Source organism: Podarcis erhardii, assembly GCF_964252035.2.
Source record: "Podarcis erhardii genome assembly, chromosome: 6".
Taxonomy (NCBI): domain Eukaryota; kingdom Metazoa; phylum Chordata; class Lepidosauria; order Squamata; family Lacertidae; genus Podarcis; species Podarcis erhardii.
In genome coordinates, this window is record NC_138510.1 from 94,802,442 (window position 1) to 94,820,084 (window position 17,643).

Below are 17,643 nucleotides of genomic sequence, written 5' to 3' on the forward strand. Positions count from 1 at the left end.
CCTCAGATAATTCTGGACAATGTAGTTTGTGAAGGGTTGCTGGGAATTGTAACTCTGTGAGGTGTAAACTACACTGCCCAGACTTCTTCAAGGGATGTTTTGCATGGGCTTCAAAGGCAGGATGAGGCATTTAATGCAGACCAAGAGCCAGAGCTACAGAGAGACACCAGCTCTATTTATTCTCTGGTAATCCCTATCCCCATGGGTAGGCAACCTAAGGCCCGGGGGCCGGATCTGGCCCAATCGCCTTCTAAATCTGGCCTGTGCACGGTCCAGGAATCAGTGTTTTTACATGAGTAAAATGTGTCCTTTTACAGTGGTATCTCGGGTTACATACACTTCAGGTTACATATGCTTCAGGTTACAGACTCCACTAACCCAGAAATAGTGCTTCAGGTTAAGAACTTTGCTTCAGGATGAGAACAGAAATCGTGCAGCGGCGGTGCAGCAGCAGCAGGAGGCCCCATTAGCTAAAGTGGTGCTTCAGGATAAGAACAGTTTCAGGTTAAGAACAGACCCCTGGAATGAATTAACTACATAACCAGAGGTACCACTGTATTTAAAATGCATCTCTGGGTTATTTGTGGTGCTTGCCTGGTGTTTTTACATGAGTAGAATGTGTTCTTTTCTTTAAAATGCATCTGGGTTATTTGTGGGGCATAGAAATTTGTTCATTTATTTTTTCAAAATATAGTCTGCCCCCCCACAAGGTCTGAGGGACCCTGCTGAAAAAGTTTGCTGACCCTGCTTGCCCCCAAGTGTACCAATTCATCTTTCTGACATAGCAACAGACCCGTTAATGTGCATAGCTGTCAACCTTCCCTTTTTTTGCGGGAAATTCCCTTATTCCAGCGCCGTTTCCCGCTGCTATCCCGGATTGTTAGATATCCCATAGACTATCCCCGGGACAGGTGAGGCTGCTGATCCCTTATTTTCGAGGCTGCTGATCCCTTATTTTCAAATCTGAAAGTTGACAGCTATGGTTAATGGGTGTGCTGTTACGCTTTGTGTGCTGCGGTGTGGAAGCTAGTGTGGCAGGCATGGCATTGTGCGGCTCACAGGTGAGACCTTTGTATTTTGTCAAAACATTTTGACTAGGTGCAATATTTGTAGCCATGCCTTCGCCTCAGCATTGCGCTCTACACAGTGCTCAGTGCCAACTGCTTCGCTGTTTAAATTGCTTCCTCAACACCACCTGTAAGAGTAGAACTCTTTACTTTTTCTAAACTGCTTACACAAGGGGATTTTAAAAAGCCGAGTCACTTTTGCTTACTTAGCAGAGTGGCACACATTTCTAATTACAAAGGAATTCAAGGAGGGGGCAAAAATAACATAAGGTTACCTCCTGCAGTCCCATTCATTTTCTTCTGCACGCACCATGATGATTATTACTAAGCCAGTGCTAATTTCAAAAGCTTGAAGAGTAAACAAATACAGCAGGAAGAAGTAAAATGGGAGGTGGGGAGGCTCAGGCGGTGATCCTTATAATAATGATTGGGGTCTTTGCCGGGTGCCTAGTCTCATCAGTGAAATATTTTTATTTATTTAAATTATTTATAACTCTTTTTTCACACAATCCGAGAGCAAGAAGCATTAAAATACAAAAGAGCACTATTGCATGTAAATACAACATAATTACATCACCCAAGTCAAAGGCCATATATCATGGTTTTATGTTGTTGTAAACTGCTGTGATTTTTTTACGGTATTTTTATTATTATTTCATAAAATCTGTATGACGTTTGGTTGTAGGAAGCCTCAAGGAGGTTTTCAAAAATATAAAACAAGAAAATCAAGAAAACATTTCGACCCTATTTCAAAACATACAAAAGTTAAAATACTAACACAGATTAAAATTACCTCAATTTTCTAAGCATCTGGGTAAGCATGTCTAGGCAAGAATGTTTTTAGCAGGCATCAAAAAGACTGCAGTGAAGGCATGCTTGATCTCAATAGGCAAGAAGTTCCACAGTGCCAGTGCTGCCACTAAATGATCGAATGCGGAATGGGTATTATGTGGCACCTGTATAGTGCCGCTTCTGCCAATCAAAACAGTCAAGTGGGCACGTGTGGGGTAAGGCAATCTTGTAGGTAAACTGGTCCCAAGTTGTTAAGTGCATATCGGCAACCCATGCAGGTCTCTGAGCCCAGGTGTATGCGGTGGCGTAGCGTGGGTTGTCAGCACCCGGGGCAAGGCAAGTAATTTGCGCCCCCTAACCCGTGGATTTGCGCCCCCTAACCCTAACCCCCAGATGTTGCGCCCGGTGCGGCCGGCCCCCCCTGCACCCCCCACACTACGCCACTGGGTGTATGTGCTTACGAGGCCTCACTCCTGTCAGCAATCGTGCTGAAGCATTCTGCATTAACTGCAGTTTCCAGATGCTTCCAGTCTTGAAGCAATCAGCAAATGAACTATTGTGGCACGGCATTCCCAGTCCAGGAATAGCCATAGCTGTTGAACCAGCCACAGTTGGTAAAAGGCACCTCTAGCCACTTCTAGCTACCTGAGCCTCCAGTGATAGAGCAGGATGCAGAAGCACCCCTAATCTGCAAACCTCCTTTTTATAATATTTTTTATTTGGCATCGGAAGACCATCAATGCTGGTGCCACTTGTATCTGAGAGGAGAGGGCATTCTAGAATTGAGATCACAACTGAGAAATGTTGGACACTATTTCCTCTCCACGTGGTTTACTATCAGTTCCTCAAGGAACTCTTGAAACCAGAGGGCTAGCTATATTCCTGACATGAGATCTGGGACCCATAATTTGTATCAGCAACAATGACTACACTGCTCTTGTGATTGTTCTTCAGCAACCCTTTGCAACCTGGTTTTCTCTGGCTGTTTTAGACTATAACTTCCATCAGCCCCTGTTAGCAGGTGCTGACTAACCAGAATGGTAGCCCAAAAAAACCCTGGCGGACACCTGCATTAGTGGTCCCCTATTCATACTGTTCTAACTGCTTCATGTCCCATAAAATCTGAAAAATTGATATATTTTTCCTAATTGTAATGTGCTTGCACCTACAGTTCACCCCACCTACTCTGTGGGTTCTGCCTTTCCAACACCACGTTGATTGTACTGAAGGAGAATTAAACACATATATAAAATAAATGATTTCATAATGGATCAGATTCAAGGCTGTGGAAGCATATTTGGCAGTTTAGGTCTTGTTTTGAGAGACCCACCTCTTTTGTTTAATCTACACTGTTGTGTTTTGACTGTTTTACTAATTTTTTTAATGTAATGATTCTATTGTCATAACTCATCCTGGGACCTTATGGTGAAGAGCAGGTAAAAAAAGTCTTATACATAAATAAACACTGTATACCACAATGCATTGATATTAATGTGCAGCAGGATCCTCTCATTTTGGTCACAGCATATGATGCTCATTAAAAAAAACCTTTTATTGATAAATGCAATACTTACAAACACAAACCAGAACACTAAACACACTTATTATACATAGATACATACAATGGTACCTCAGGTTACATACGCTTCAGGTTACAGACTCCACTAACCCAGAAATAGTGCTTCAGGTTAAGAACTTTGCTTCAGGATGAGAACAGAAATCGTGCGACGGCAGCGGGAGGCCCCATTAGCCAAAGCAGTGCTTCAGGTTAAGAACAGTTTCAGGTTAAGAACGGACCTCCGGAACGAATTAAGTACTTAACCCAAGGTACCACTGTACACCTCTCAACTTAGATTACAAAAAAAGAAAACAAACAAACAAACTAAACACGCAGACATAAATCTTGACTTCCCTCCACCTATATGTGTCTTCCTTTGTTTCTTTTCTTCTTTTCGCTGTGTTCTCAATATTATTTTTGGCTATCTCATCTTATACCCATTTCTTCTTTTTACTCTATAAGTTTCATTCATTGCATATTGCTATGTTAATACCAGAACAATGTTTTTTGATGTATTCCTTCACGCTAGTCCATCAGTTTTTGGTCTGATTGGCCTCTTACCACTGCTGTAAGTCTTGCTGATTCTATAATGCTCAACATTTTGACTGATTTCATTGTCCAATAGCTCCAGTGGTGCAAATAAACATCCTCCTCCTGGGTAATGGCTTTCCCCTCTCTCTGGCCCTCCCTTTTGGACAGGATAAATGGCCAGGCAGCACAGACTCCCACATCCTCAGGGAAGAGTTTCTTTTCCTTAGCACAGGCTCCCTAAATGAGGGCAGAAAAGAAGCCGCAGAGCTCTTCTAGGGAGCACCGCGGGAGAAGCAGAGAGCAGGCCCCTCAAGATGGCAGGAAGAAGGACAAAGTGGAACACAGCCGGAAGACTAGCAAAGAGAGGCAGCAGGAGCTAGGGAGAAGGAAGAGGGAAAAGGAGACCCAGAGCAGCCTTCAGGCAGACAACCAAGTCCACACTTCCACAGTAGTGGATGTGGATGATGTCGTGTCGTTTGAGGAGGAAATGGAGGTGATGGCCCTGCTTGAAAGCGAAAAGCAGGAGGAAGGTAAGGGGGCAAGAGTTAAGGGGCATGCAAGAGCACGGAGAGCTCAGAAGGGCTCCAGGATGACCCCACTGAGCTTTTCTTACTATGCCAGAGTTTGAATCTACTGTGCCCTGCTAAAAAGGTAAAGGTACCCCTGACCATTAGGTCCAGTCACGGATGACTCTGGGGTTTCAGCGCTCATCTCACTTTACTGGCCAAGGGAACCGGCGTTTGTCCACAGACAGCTTCCAGGTCATGTGGCCAGCATGACTAAGCCGCTTCTGGTGAACCAGAGCAGCGCACGGAAACACTGTTTACCTTCCCTCTGGAGCGGTACCTATTTATCTACTTGCACGTGACATGCTTTCGAACGGCTAGGTTGGCAGGAGCTGGGACCAAACAACGGGAGCTCACCTCATTGCGGGGATTCAAACTGCCAACCTTCCGATCGGCAAGCCCTAGGCTCCGTGGTTTAGACGACAGCGCCAAATAATAGTCTGAAGAAGACTGCGGCTGCATAAGGTGGCCACTTACATTTCGCCAAGTCACAGCCGGTGGTTTGGGTAACACATCAACTTCCCACAAGAGCAAAAGACTGACAAAAATTTGGCAACCAAGTCAACAAAGGTAATTTCCAAGGCTAGCCAGACTCCTTATTCAAGGTGTCAGCATGAGATCGGCTAAAGCTTACAGAGAAGGTAACAATTTTCACACAGATTGATGTTTTGGCATAAGTAGGCATGAGAAGCTACCATTTTATAGACTAAATATAATTAAAGGCCTAGGCCAACAGGATTTTTCTGGGCTTTATCTGGGCATTTGAGGGACAATTGCTGGCCACTATCTTAATTCTTTTGACATGACAGCTTCCATTGCTTGGTAGTGGCTCCCTTTGTATGCTGTGGAATCAGCAACACACACACCCATTTAAAATTTGCAGCACCCATCGCTAAGTGGTGTAGTGAGTGGGCATAATTTAGCACACGTTTAAGAATCCAGTACAGGATTGGCTAGTAGAATAAATAATTACTGCATAGAGGTGGCAAAGAAGAGCCTCCAACTTTACACAAGGGTTACTAAATAATTCTTAGTGTGAGAATAGAGCTGTTACCAGACATAAGGTGGTTCCCGTGGAAGCTGGGCATTTTATCTCAATTCTTTCTCCACTTTTCTACCCTATTTCCAAAATAGCCCGAGCCAGTCAGGCTACATTCAACCTCAATATTTATTGAGCATCTGATTTGTCCAATGACACAAGCAGGTTTCCATCTATGGGAAAGACCCTGTTTCATCACCTACTCTTTATCTGTTCCCCTGCAGGTACAAAGTCTCCAGGCCTGGGCATTTGTGAGTGGCTTCTTGTCATCCTTTCTCTGCTCCTCCTCATAGTCACGTTCCCCATTTCCATCTGGTTCTGCATGAAGGTAAGTCATTGGGGCTGTTGCACGTGCAGGAACTACAATTTAGCAATGTCCAGAGTTCGCATACAGGCCCAGACAGAAGACCAAGCATCTCTCACTCACACGACTCAATGCGAATGAGGTTTTACAAAGGTGCTGTGTAAGTAAACAAGTAGTTCCAAATTGATGTGAGTGAAGCATCCATATATAGACCTCAGATAACACTAAACACTAATTCTGCCAGAAATTACAATCTGAATATCAAAGTCTTCACAAAGCCAAGAGTTCTGCCTGCTCACAGCAGTCTCCCTCATCTATTTTATCATGTTCTAAATTGCCTACCGGTATATTGTGAATAAAAGTACTACTGCCCACTTGTCTTTTTTCACCTCAAGGTGCATTTCAAGTGGAGTAATTACTGCTACTCAGAGGCAAAGATAACAATAATTAATTTTGCTTCCATTTCATTTATATGCCCAAGATATACTAGAATTGTTCTCATTTGTAATCGTTTCTCCTTTCAGATGTAGTAGCTATTCTACACCACCTTACATAAACAGGGTACTTTGGAATAATCTAGGTAGGCTGAAAGAGTTTACCTTAGAAATAATGCCACTTACGTTTATTCAGCTTTCTTCTGCGTTTTCCTTCTGAGTTTAAGAAAAGTGAAGAGAATAAAAGAAGCTGGCAGAATGCCTGAAGATGAAAGGATGGGGCCTCTGTACCTTTAATAACTTTGCAGAATGGGGGATTTTTGCAAGGTGGAGTTTGTCGTTCAGGAGCGCAATGAATTGTACTTGCCACGATTCCCCTTTCTGTACAACTCTAAAAAGATACAAAAGCCCTGTTTTCTTTTGCAGTTGGTCATGCAACTTACAAACATTCCTTGTGGTGGCTTGAATTGCAGGGAAGAAGATAGCATGTAGGTGTAGACTATAGCAAACACTGTGCAAACACTCCCACAATCAGACATGAGGCATAACAATGTTTGGTTCCTTCCATTGCTGGCCCCTTCAGACAGCCAACTCCTCACACGGGCCAGAACCTCTGCACATGGTGTTTTTAAGAAACTAAGCCAGAAAAAGCAAGTGAATCTCTCTTAATCCTCAGTCACAAACACTGGTGGCCAGTTGGAGGCCCCTTTAGCCTCACATGCTACAGTGATCCATATCCTACATTGAAAACATGCCTCCCGCAAAAAAAATCCTGGGGAAAGTAGTTTGTTATGGATGCTGGGAACTGCATTGCACTCCCCAGGATTCTTGGGGGGAAGTCATGCACTTGAAATGTGCTTGAAATGCATGGTGGCTGTGAAACAGAAGATGATTCCTCCCACTCAACAAAGACTCGTCATCACTTTACATTTGCTGCAGCAGGCGGCACCAGGCATTTCCGTTCTCGTGGGCTTTTAGAGCAGAGGTTTCCACACGGTACGTAGTTCCGCTTTATCTTACAGATTCCCACTATCCATTTTTCCATGACAGATTGTACGGGAGTATGAAAGAGCCATTTTGTTTCGATTTGGACGCCTTCTTCGCGGAAGGCCCAGAGGGCCCGGTAAGTATAGAACTATCAGCCTTTCAGGAAGCCTCAGGTTATGTACCAGCTGAGGGAGTTCTGGGGAGCCAAGTAAAGGTAAAGCGACCCCTGACAGTTAAGTCCAGTTGCGAACGATTCTGGGGTTGCGGCGCTCATCTCGATCTACAGGTCGAGGGAGCCGGCGTTTGTCCGCTTCCGCAGACAGTTTTTCCGGGTCATGTGGCCAGCATGACTAAGCCGCTTCTGGCAAAGCCAGAACAGTGCACGGAAACGCCGTTTACCTTCCCGCCGGAGCGGTACCTATTTATCTACTTGCATTAGTGTGCTTTTGAACTGCTAGGTTGGCAGGAGCTGGGACTGAGCAACGGGAGCTCACCCCGTCGCAGGGGCTTGAACCGCTAACCTTCCAACTGGCAAGTCCAAGCGGCACACTGGTTTAAACCACAGTGCCACCCGTGTCCCTCCGGGGAGCCAAATACCTTCCTCCAAACCGCTCTGCTTGGCTCTTGGAAGTCTTTCAAGGCAATTCCTCTTCCTAATTTGCACTTTCTGACCCCAGGCTGTGCCCTTCAGTAGCTGTGCACCCCTCACCTCTGCAACTGCTGTTGCTTGCCTGCTTAGAGAGATGTGCGTGGGTGAGCACAGCCCTCTCTGATATTTGAACAGCAGGCTCCATTTCAGTGAGGCAAAGGTCAGAATCCCACCTGCTGCTCTTCCCACTTTTGCCCATTAGGAAATGCAGCCCTCAGGCTGGAAAAGGTTCCCTGCCCCCATTACATGCCATTGCACATAGTGGCCTGCTTGCAGATCACACTATTGGTGCTCAAGAAGCTGGACATGACATTTAGATGGACCCTCCCCATGGCTGAGTTGAGAAACAATTGCCTGTGTAGTTTTTTACAGATATACCATGAGCATTGGACACAGGTGGCGCTGTGGGTTAAACCACAGAGCCTAGGACCTGCCGATCAGAAGGTCGGCGGTTTGAATCCCTGCGACAGGGTGAGCTCCCGTTGCTCGGTCCCTGCTCTTGCCAACCTAGCAGTTCGAAAGCACGTCAAAGTGCAAGTAGATAAATAGGTACCGCTCCGGCGGGAAGGTAAACGGTGTTTCCGTGCGCCGCTCTGGTTCGCCAGAAGCGGCTTAGTCATGCTGGACACATGACCCGGAAGCTGTACGCCGGCTCCCTCGGCCAATAAAGCGAGATGAGCGCCGCAACCCCAGAGTCGTCCGCCACTGGACCTAACGGTCAGGGGTCCCTTTGCCTTTACTTTACCATGAGCATTGTGTGAAGGAAAGGTACTGTCCCCTACACTCCTCCCAAGTCACATGCTGGTCTTTTTAAAATTCTCTACCTGGTAAGCTGAAGCTCACATCAGTTAGTAAAGCTTTATGATTATGGCTACTTCAAATGTTCATTACCTTTGGTCCGCATTTGTGGAGGGATGAGAGAAGAGGTGCCCCATGTATATATGTAGACTCAGGCAGGGGGAATGCAACAAGCTGGTGATTCCAGGCTGCTGTAGGAAGGCACAGGTGAGGAACGCACAGTTTAGGGAGAGTGCTTGGATGAAGAGACCAGGCAGGACAGACAATGCCCTGGCACTACTGTGAGCCCATTATGGGGCCCATGAAACCACTAGTTTCTTCAGGGCAAATAACACTCATTATAAGAAATAGGACAATCATGACTCAGGATTGTTAGACAGATGAATGAGAAAGAGAATTTTGCTGAGTGAGCCCGCACCATTGGGTCAATTAAACTCAAAGACACAATTGAGATCAAGGTTATCAGCAAGGAGATCAAAGTTATCAGCATTTACCCCACGGGCTGGAAAAATAAACAGCTTTAGGTTCCTTTAAACAAGTCTGAAACTGGAGGCCAGAAAGTTTGTCAGAACATCTCCCCATTGTTCCTGTTCAGATTTGCAGCACTTCAGAAACCTGTTTGAACAGAAACAGCAGCAAAACTAAAAATTTTGTGTCTGTGTCTGTTTATACATGCATGATCAATCTCTCTCTCACACACACTGATGTAAAAAAGGGGATTGGCTTTTGCTGCCCAAGTCCCCTAAGTCCATGATCGGTCAGAGAAGAATGGATGGAGGCAGGATCCAGTGGAAAGCAAGACAGATATTTATTTTTCTGTTGCAACAAAGTTCCCTCCCTTCCTACCAAGGAGGAAGAGACCCTGAACAAAAATGTGCAGGAACCTGTAAGTACTTTTGACATTGCCCAACCCCCTTAGCCAAAGACCACCCCAAAATTATCATACATACATCATAGGAGGTGGTCTACAGCAAAAATTCTGTCTGCCAGGATACCTGATAATGGTCACTGATTGCATTACCTGGGCAGTCTGACCATTCTTCGGATTCCAAAAAAGCACTGCTGCCTAACTAAAAAAGGCTGGATTCTCTGCCTATTCAGTCCAGGCCTATTACCTTTTGCATTAAGAAATGTGAGTTTTCTTCTTTATTTACACCATCCAGCTTGCAAGTGCTGCTGTTCTCTTTCTCCTAACAGGATTATTCCTTTTCCTGCCGTGTTTGGACACCTACCACAAAATAGACCTTCGCCTCAAAACCTTAGAGATCCCTTTCTATGAGGTAAGAGAGACACAGTCTGCCCCTTCTGCTCTTTGAGCTTGTTTGCAGGAGGCAAATGCAGTAGAAGTTTACTTACGTTCACCATTCCAATTAATTAGGAAGCCCCGGGTTCAAATCTCACCTTGGCTATGAACTAACTACATTGCTTTTCAGCATGCCATTTTGACTCAGCCTCACTCCCAGCCCCACAATAATTATACTGATCTACCTAAAGGGACAGTTGTAAGATTACTTAACATAAAGGAAGGCTGTAGATCAGTGACAGAACATCTGCTTTGCATGTGGAACATCCCAGGTTCATTCCCTGACATCTCCAGCGAAGGTTAGGAATCTACACAGTCTGATGTTTATTTGTTATTACAGTGGTACCTCGGTTTACGAACTTAATCCCTTCCAGGAGTCCATTTTGAAACCAAAACCATTCTTAAACCGAGGCGCGCTTTCCATAATGAGGGCCCCCCTTCACCGGTGCCCTTCCACCATTCAGATTCCATTCTTAGACTGAGGGAAAGTTCTCAAACCAAGACACTATTTCTGGTTTTGTGGAGTTTGTAAGTCAAATCGTTCTTAAACTGGACTGTTCTTAAACCAAGGTACCACTGTACCGTATTGGCCCGAATATAAGTTGCACCTTTAAATTCAAGGGGGTGGAGACAATACCTGATTATACTCCCTTAAAATTCCGTAGGCACTCACACCTGTTCTGTTTTACTGTATGTCTGTTTAAGCAGCAGTATCGTAAAAGCCCATTTTTGTAAGGTTGCAAATTTAAGCCGCACTTTCAACTTTTCATGGTTGGAATTTGGGGGGGGGGGAGTGGGGCTTATATTTAAGCCAATACGGTACGTAGAAACAGCTCAGTCCAGCCCAGGGCTGGAATCAGATTTGCTGTTATTTTTCCATTGACAAAACTGTACTTTACTGTTATAGATTTGGGGGGACCCTCCGAAAAACAACAACCCTAGGAATGAATAAATGCTAGGATTTTGATTAATTGGGATATGGATTAAAGTACAAGCTGCAGAGCTGTGCCAGACAGGGAATCCCTGGGCTGGCTTCTACAAAGCAGCCTGGCTTGGCTTAGTGAAGAACAAAAGGTGTTGTTGGGCCACTGGAGAATGAGATGTTACCAAAGTGATGGGGTGTTTGAGGCGACAGAAAAAGGGATTTTTGAGCAAGGGTTGATGGGAAGGAAAAAGCAGGAAGAAGAGCTGAGATCCATCCTTGGAGGAGGCTGGCTGCAGAGATGCCTTGGGCTATAGGGCCACACGGCTGTGGGGTACAAACCCCTCTTGAAATGACTGTGCAGGAAGACCTGGACTCCCTCCAGGCAGACGGAAGGTGTGAATAGGTGAATAAACCATATTTCTTAAAGTCACAACAGTCTCTGCTGCGTCTTCAATTCTCCAAAGGAACACAGACCCTGGGTGAGTGCCTGGGACCCCATGGGCTCTTGCCACCACTTGGCAGACAGGGGGGCAGGCTCCCAGCTTTCATAACATTCTATTGCAGGGGTCAGCAAGGTTTACCTCACCTGGGCTGGTTCACTCCAGCAGAGATCCCTCTGTGGGCTAGATTGTGCGCGCAAGTCCGCACGCCTGCGATTTCTGGCGTCTGCACAGACGCGATTTCCAGCGCATGCGCAGATATGATTTCTGGTGCCATCCCCGCGCCGCACTGCGCCCATTTAGTGCAGCACACCGGGACTCGTTGGTTGAACGACCCCCGTGGGCTGCTTGTGGCCCATGGGCCTTAGGTTGCCGACCCCTGTTCTATTGGATGGTCACACAATGCCTTCTGCTTGCCCTAGACCATAACCAAGGACATGGCAAGTCTAGAAATAGATACCATCTGTTACTATCGAATGGAGAATGCCACGCTCGTCACGACCACCCTCGCCAACCACTCGAAGGCAATCCAGCTGCTCGTGCCGACCATCGCAAAGCGCTTCCTGGCACAGCGGTCGCTCACAGACATCCTGATGGAGAGGAAGAGCATCAGCCAGGAGATCAAGGTGGGTTGGCTGTAGCGCTGTACAGAGGACATGGTGGGGAAGTCCATCACTCAGGGTGGGAGGCTTGCCCATTGGCTGCTACAAGCCGAACTGGGGAAATGGTGTGGTAACCAATGAAAGGACACGAGGGAAATGCTTCTGCCCTGCTATTGGGCACCTTCTCCTTCCTGAAAGTGGCTTTACAGTACGTAAACTCAGAACTGCCTTGCAAGATCCACCCAGGGCAGCATTTCCTTTCAAACAACAACAACAGGCAACCAGGCACTATACTGCCTCCAAACATAGGGTTGCCAACTGACCAGGTGAAGCAGCTTACTGTGGTCTCCTGCACCTTTAAGAACGGCTTGGCTTGCAGAAACTAGAAAGTGATGCTTTGAATAGCTTGGTAATAAATGTCCTGTTTTATGAACTGCGCATTGTCTTAGTCTATTCTGGTTGATAGGGAGAGACAATTGTATAAATATAAGATTAGCTGCATGCCCTTTTAGTGAAGCGAGTGGCTAGAGAGGCCCTTTTCTCCCTATCATAGTAGACCTTTAAGTGGCCCAGTAAATGATTGGCAGTTAGGTTTGAGGCAGACAAAAGGTAATAGACTTTGCTCCACTTTAGGTAACTTTAGAAAGGAATCTGACAAATTAAGGATTGGCCTATAATCAGCTAGTAGCCAAGGTGGGAGAAAAGGGAACCTGTTTGAAAAAGCTGTAACCCTTTACTGAACAGCTCTGTGCTCACCTAACTCAGGGTAGCTTTACTCCTTGGTTTGCATCAAGGAGATAGCCATCACAACTAGAGCACTTCTCACTGGAAATGTTAGGACACTGCTGTTTTTGCATTTTTAAGTTGCTCATCCATCATATAAAGCTGCTGCCAAATAAGACCTTTTTTTTGCAGGTGGCTGTGGATGCCATCACCTGTCAGTGGGGGATCAAGGTGGAAAGGACAGAAATGTAGGTATGAAATGTGAGATCTGCAGAAATAATCAGGTGACAAAATACCAGGAGATGAGTCTCCGAGACGTTTCACCATTGTTAATGCCGCCCCTATGAGTCAGTTTTTGTTATTTGTCCCCTTGAACAAACCCTGGGCATAGGGGTCACCCTGGTACATGCCACCACTTTGTGGGCCTCCTCCTTGATCCTTCTGCTGCTGTCTCTCGCAGAGGCACAGCTAGCTCCTCGCCCATCTGTTTTGACATGGCTGGGGTTGATTTCAATGACCAGTCATGTAAGAGGAGCTGCTTAAAAACTGGCAGCTCAGAGCACCAAAAGTTACCCCGTTCCTGCAGTTTTATGGATCTACATATGGCCAGAAAGGCTACAGCTGACCAGCTCTCCATTTGTTTAGAGTCACCTTGGACTAAATTTTTGAGTGGCTCCCATTTTGCTATGATATCCTCAAGGCAAGGGTGTCTGAGAGGCGTTCTCCTTGCCAGGTGGCAAATGGCTCCACAGCCCCACCAAGAGCGGGGAAGGGAGGGCTCTGGCCAATTACTCCCACCCCTTCTGGCAGCAAGGCAGCCTTGGATGTCTTCTCACTGATCACAGTGAGGGCAGAATAAGGATTGCCTCCTGTCCTGATCCCAGCACTGAATCAGTTTGGCGCCATCCAGAAAAGGCAGCTGTGAACCAGATGTATCGCTCAGCCTTCCTGGTCTGTCAGTTTTCTGCTGCTTCTGCAATCCTGCTGGGGAAGTGGAACAGGATGAAAAAAGCTGAGGTTTTTTTATTGGGTTGGTGGGAGCCAGAGTCCAGCAAAAGTGGGAGGGCAACAGGTTCCCGATTCCAGAGCTATGGGAAGTGTCTGTGCATATATGCAGCCATGGAGGACATCCTAGGACCATTTAAAACTTATTCAGGGCATTCCCACAGCAATGGCAAATGTCCCCCTTCCGAACAGAACAAATGAGAACGAATCTGACACAGGGATACATCCACTGCCAATGTAAATGTCACTAGAGTTGCTAACAAGTGAGTAGGCCCACTCAGGAGTGGCAATGAGAGGGATATTCAGCCAATGACTAGCTTTTCAGGTGGCACCCAAGACAAAGGTCCCATTTAACCTGATAACTAGCTGGCCAGTTGACCAGCCAACCATGTAGCTAGGCATGGTTACAGCTAGCACTCTCTCCCCCCTGATGTAGTACAAAGTTTCCTTCCTGAGCTAAATGGTTGTCTTAACCACAGTGGCTATATTTCCCCTCCACCCTCTGCATACCAGCTGCTGGCAATCACAGGTGGACAGAGTGCTGCCATGCTCAGGTCCTGCTTGCAGTCTTCCCACAGGCATCTGGTTGGCTCTGTGAGAACAGGGTGCTGGACTAGATAGGCCATTGGTCTGATCCAGCAGCCAGGCTCTTCTTGTGCTCTTAAACAGAAAATCATTTACAGTGGTACCTCTGGTTGCGAACGGGATCCGTTCCAGAGGCCCGTTTGCAACATGAAAAGCCCGCAACCTAAAGCACAGTATCTGCGCAGGTGCGCAGCACGATTTGGTGTTTGTGTGCATGCGCGAAGCACAATTTAGCGCTTCTGCGCATGCGCGAGCGGCGAAACCCGGAAATAACCCTTTCCGGTACTTCCGGGTCACCTCAGGACGCATCCTGAAAAAAACGTATCATGAAGCAAACGTAACATGAGGTCTGCAATTTAGGTCTGCAGTCCCAGATTTCATTAATTTCATTAATTTCAGTAAAGATGTGCGGTTGCCAACGGAGCTTCAGGAGTCACTGGCTGCACAAGCCGAAGCCCAGAGACAGGCCAAAGTGAGGGTAAGGCAATACACTGACACGGTATGTTTTTTATTACTGGAAGCTACGGGCAGGAGGGAGCTATGGGAGAGAGATGCTGTCCTCCCAAGCTTGCTTCTCTTCAGGTCTAGTCAGACAAGCGTTGGCCATGGTTCTGCCTGCATCTCACAGCACATAGGAGTGGGTCACCGGTCAAAACTAATTCTGTTGGTTATCCAGCTTTTGTTAATCTAAAGCAGGCACCCTCAAACTCGGCTCTCCAGATGTTTTGGGACTACATCTCCCATCATCCCTAGCTAACAGAGCCAGTGGTCAGGGATGATGGGAATTGTAGTCCCAAAATATCTGGAGGGCTGAGTTTGGGGATGCCTGATCTAAAGCAATGAGCCCTTCTTGTTTGCACTAGTTAATTTATAGGTACTTAATGTAAATCCATTTCCTTTGGCTGGAAACCTAAGAGATGGAGGAGGTACAACATGAAGGCTGCTTGGGAGCTGCACTGGGAAACGGAAGCTCCAGACTGTTTCAATTCTACGCAGCACAAGAATGAAATAAATTTATTCCACGCTAACCCTGCATGCTTTCCTTTGGGCTGTCGGAAACAAAATGGAAATTGAAGTGATGTGGCACCCAGGAAAATATCACCACATATAACACACTTCAAAACATCCAATATAAAGTCAGGTAATAAGTGACTTTATATTGACTTTTCTTCCTTTAATGGATTATCCAGAGATTGGGGAAAATCCTAATCCATTGACAGGGGAGTATGGGCTGCCACTTGAATAAGATATTGTCTGGATGCTGTCCCTTATAAGCCAGCTGTTCCCCTGTGGTAGGAATTAATTACAAGTTTCTTTTCAATATCCCCCCCCCATTTTATTATTTTTTTAATAGGAAAACAGTGCTATTTTACTAAAAAAGGGGAAAAATGCAAGGAAATAAATCACTTATCCCTGCCCTCCTCCGTATAGAAACAAATGCTAATAAGAGGAAATTACCTCAGGAAGAAACAAACGCCCAGAACCTGCACATAAGTAGTATCTAATTAACACTGGGGGGCTTTTACTCAGTTGAACTTACTTCTGAGGAAACATTAGAGGTGGTTTTTGGCCTTGAGGGTGAGCATTCAACGTAGCACTATTTTAAGTGCTGTGCAGAACCTGTTTTCGTTAGCTGATGAACAGCGTTGCTTCTACAACACTGAAGGGCACCATTATGGAAGGAACCACGGGCGGTAGTCAACAAAGTTTTACTCAGGGCAGACCTATTGAGATTCTTGAACCCATCAAAGTTAGTCCCCTTGATATCAAGGGGTCTATTCCGAGTAAAACGTCATTGCCTCTTGCCCCAAAGGAAGATCATCTAAATACCTTGTGTTCTAGGTCATAGCTGCTGAAGGAGAAAAGGCTGCTTCCGAATCGCTGAAGATGGCAGCAGAGGTGCTTTCCCACACACCAGCCGCCCTCCAGCTCCGCTACCTCCACATGCTGCAAAGCCTGTCTGCCGAGAAGCCGTCCACCTTTATTCTTCCTTTCCCCCTTGACCTCATGAATCCTTCATCAATAGACAACATGAAATCCACAGGCTGCAACTGCTCTTCAGATATCGCCAGCAACCCAGAGGCTCCAAAGGCGAAGGATTCCCCAATGTTGTAGGACTAAACCAGGTGCAGCATCTAGGCCTCTCTGTCCAGCTCCTCAGGCTGCAACCCATTGCCTAGTCCACAATTCGTATCCGCCTGCTTTGCACCTTACTGAAGTGTTTTTGCCTGGCTGAAATGTGCCCTTGAACTCACCTGGAAGGAGGATAAGAGTCTGTGTAGTATTAGTCTGTGTAGGAACTCCCTTCTGGATGAAGGCAAAATTCGTAGCTGTTGCTCTACCCGCGTTTGCCCTGGGCCCCATTCACTACTGGAATGCGGCCCCTTGGAGGCTGCTTATGAGGCAATGTGGCCCTTGGTCTGAAAACATTTTGCCACTCCACTACAGGAATTTGGCAGAATAATCTGCATTTCAAACTAGCTGATGTAGTTGTGGTTGATCCTCTATTGGGCCCCCTGTAATTAAATCTGCTTAAACATTTAAACTCCTAAACTAAGAGGTTAGCAGCTGGGCTACATATGATGAGGGCGGCTGCTTTGCCACCAAGTGTATAAAACAGGGAATTGCAGCCCAGCCCCGTTTTTTCAAATGTGTATTTGTTTCTTTCCACATTGTATTTTAGATGCACAGTCAAAGCTTGCTAGGTGTCTAACCACCCCCATGTGATATTATTCCCAGTTAAAATCCAATACCGAGTTCAAATTATTATTCTGCTGAAAAGCTCACTGGGTGACCCTGAACCAGTCATAATTGCTCAGTAGAGACATCACCTTGCCAACAAAGGTCCGTATCGTTCAAGCTCTGGTTTTCCCAGTAGTGATGTATGGAAGTGAGAGCTGGACCATAAAGAAGGCTGATCGCCGAAGAATGGATGCTTTTGAATTCTGGTGCTGGAGGAGACCCTGAGACTGCAAGAAGATCAAACCTCTCCATTCTGAAGGAAATCAGCCTGAGTGCTCACTGGAAGGACAGATTGTGAAGCTGAGGCTCCAATACTTTGGCCACCTCATGAGAAGACTCCCTGGAAAAGACCCTGATGTTGGGAAAGATGGAGGGCACAAGGAGAAGGGGACGACAGAGGACGAGATGGTTGGACAGTGTTCTCGAAGCTACCAGCATGAGTTACAGATAGGTAGCCGTGTTGGTCTTAGAAGGGTCTGGTGACTTCTGTTTCAGTGTATCTGAAGAAGTGTGCATGCACACGAAAGCTCATACCTAGAACTAACTTAGTTGGTCTTTAAGGTGCTACTGGAAGGAATTTTTTTTATATTATT

At 46.1% G+C, this 17,643-nt stretch overlaps 1 protein-coding gene and 1 long non-coding RNA gene across 3 annotated transcripts; one reads left to right on the plus strand and one right to left on the minus strand.

Moving 5' to 3' along the window:
* Positions 1–704: 704 nt before the first annotated feature.
* Positions 705–17,268, plus strand: NPHS2 (NPHS2 stomatin family member, podocin). Of its 2 annotated transcripts, none has more exons than XM_081865181.1 (10): positions 705–911; positions 4,043–4,478; positions 5,778–5,881; positions 7,342–7,414; positions 9,923–10,005; positions 11,816–12,019; positions 12,911–12,966; positions 14,708–14,786; positions 16,151–16,434; positions 16,992–17,268. In XM_081865181.1, the coding sequence occupies exons 2-9, from the start codon at positions 4,190–4,192 to the stop codon at positions 16,421–16,423; spliced, it is 1,161 nt and encodes a 386-aa protein (XP_081721307.1). In that variant the 5' UTR covers positions 705–911; positions 4,043–4,189; the 3' UTR covers positions 16,424–16,434; positions 16,992–17,268. The 2 variants fall into 2 exon arrangements, with proteins under 2 accessions (XP_081721307.1, XP_081721308.1); XM_081865182.1 differs by having other exon boundaries at positions 4,117–4,478.
* On the minus strand, positions 14,025–14,631 carry LOC309343558. Its single transcript, XR_014157339.1, has 2 exons — positions 14,326–14,631; positions 14,025–14,291 (listed from the first exon to the last, which is right to left on the minus strand). It is a non-coding gene; the product is annotated as an uncharacterized lncRNA (long non-coding RNA).
* Positions 17,269–17,643: the final 375 nt, after the last annotated feature.

Bases quoted from the DNA above. Each gene is read 5' to 3' on its own strand.
- NPHS2 (XM_081865181.1), top strand. From the start codon at position 4,190: ATGAGGGCAGAAAAGAAGCCGCAGAGCTCTTCTAGGGAGCACCGCGGG. The intron at 5,882-7,341 runs GTAAGTCATTGG...TTTCCATGACAG, and splicing joins CCATCTGGTTCTGCATGAAG to ATTGTACGGGAGTATGAAAG. The intron at 10,006-11,815 runs GTAAGAGAGACA...TGCTTGCCCTAG, and splicing joins TAGAGATCCCTTTCTATGAG to ACCATAACCAAGGACATGGC.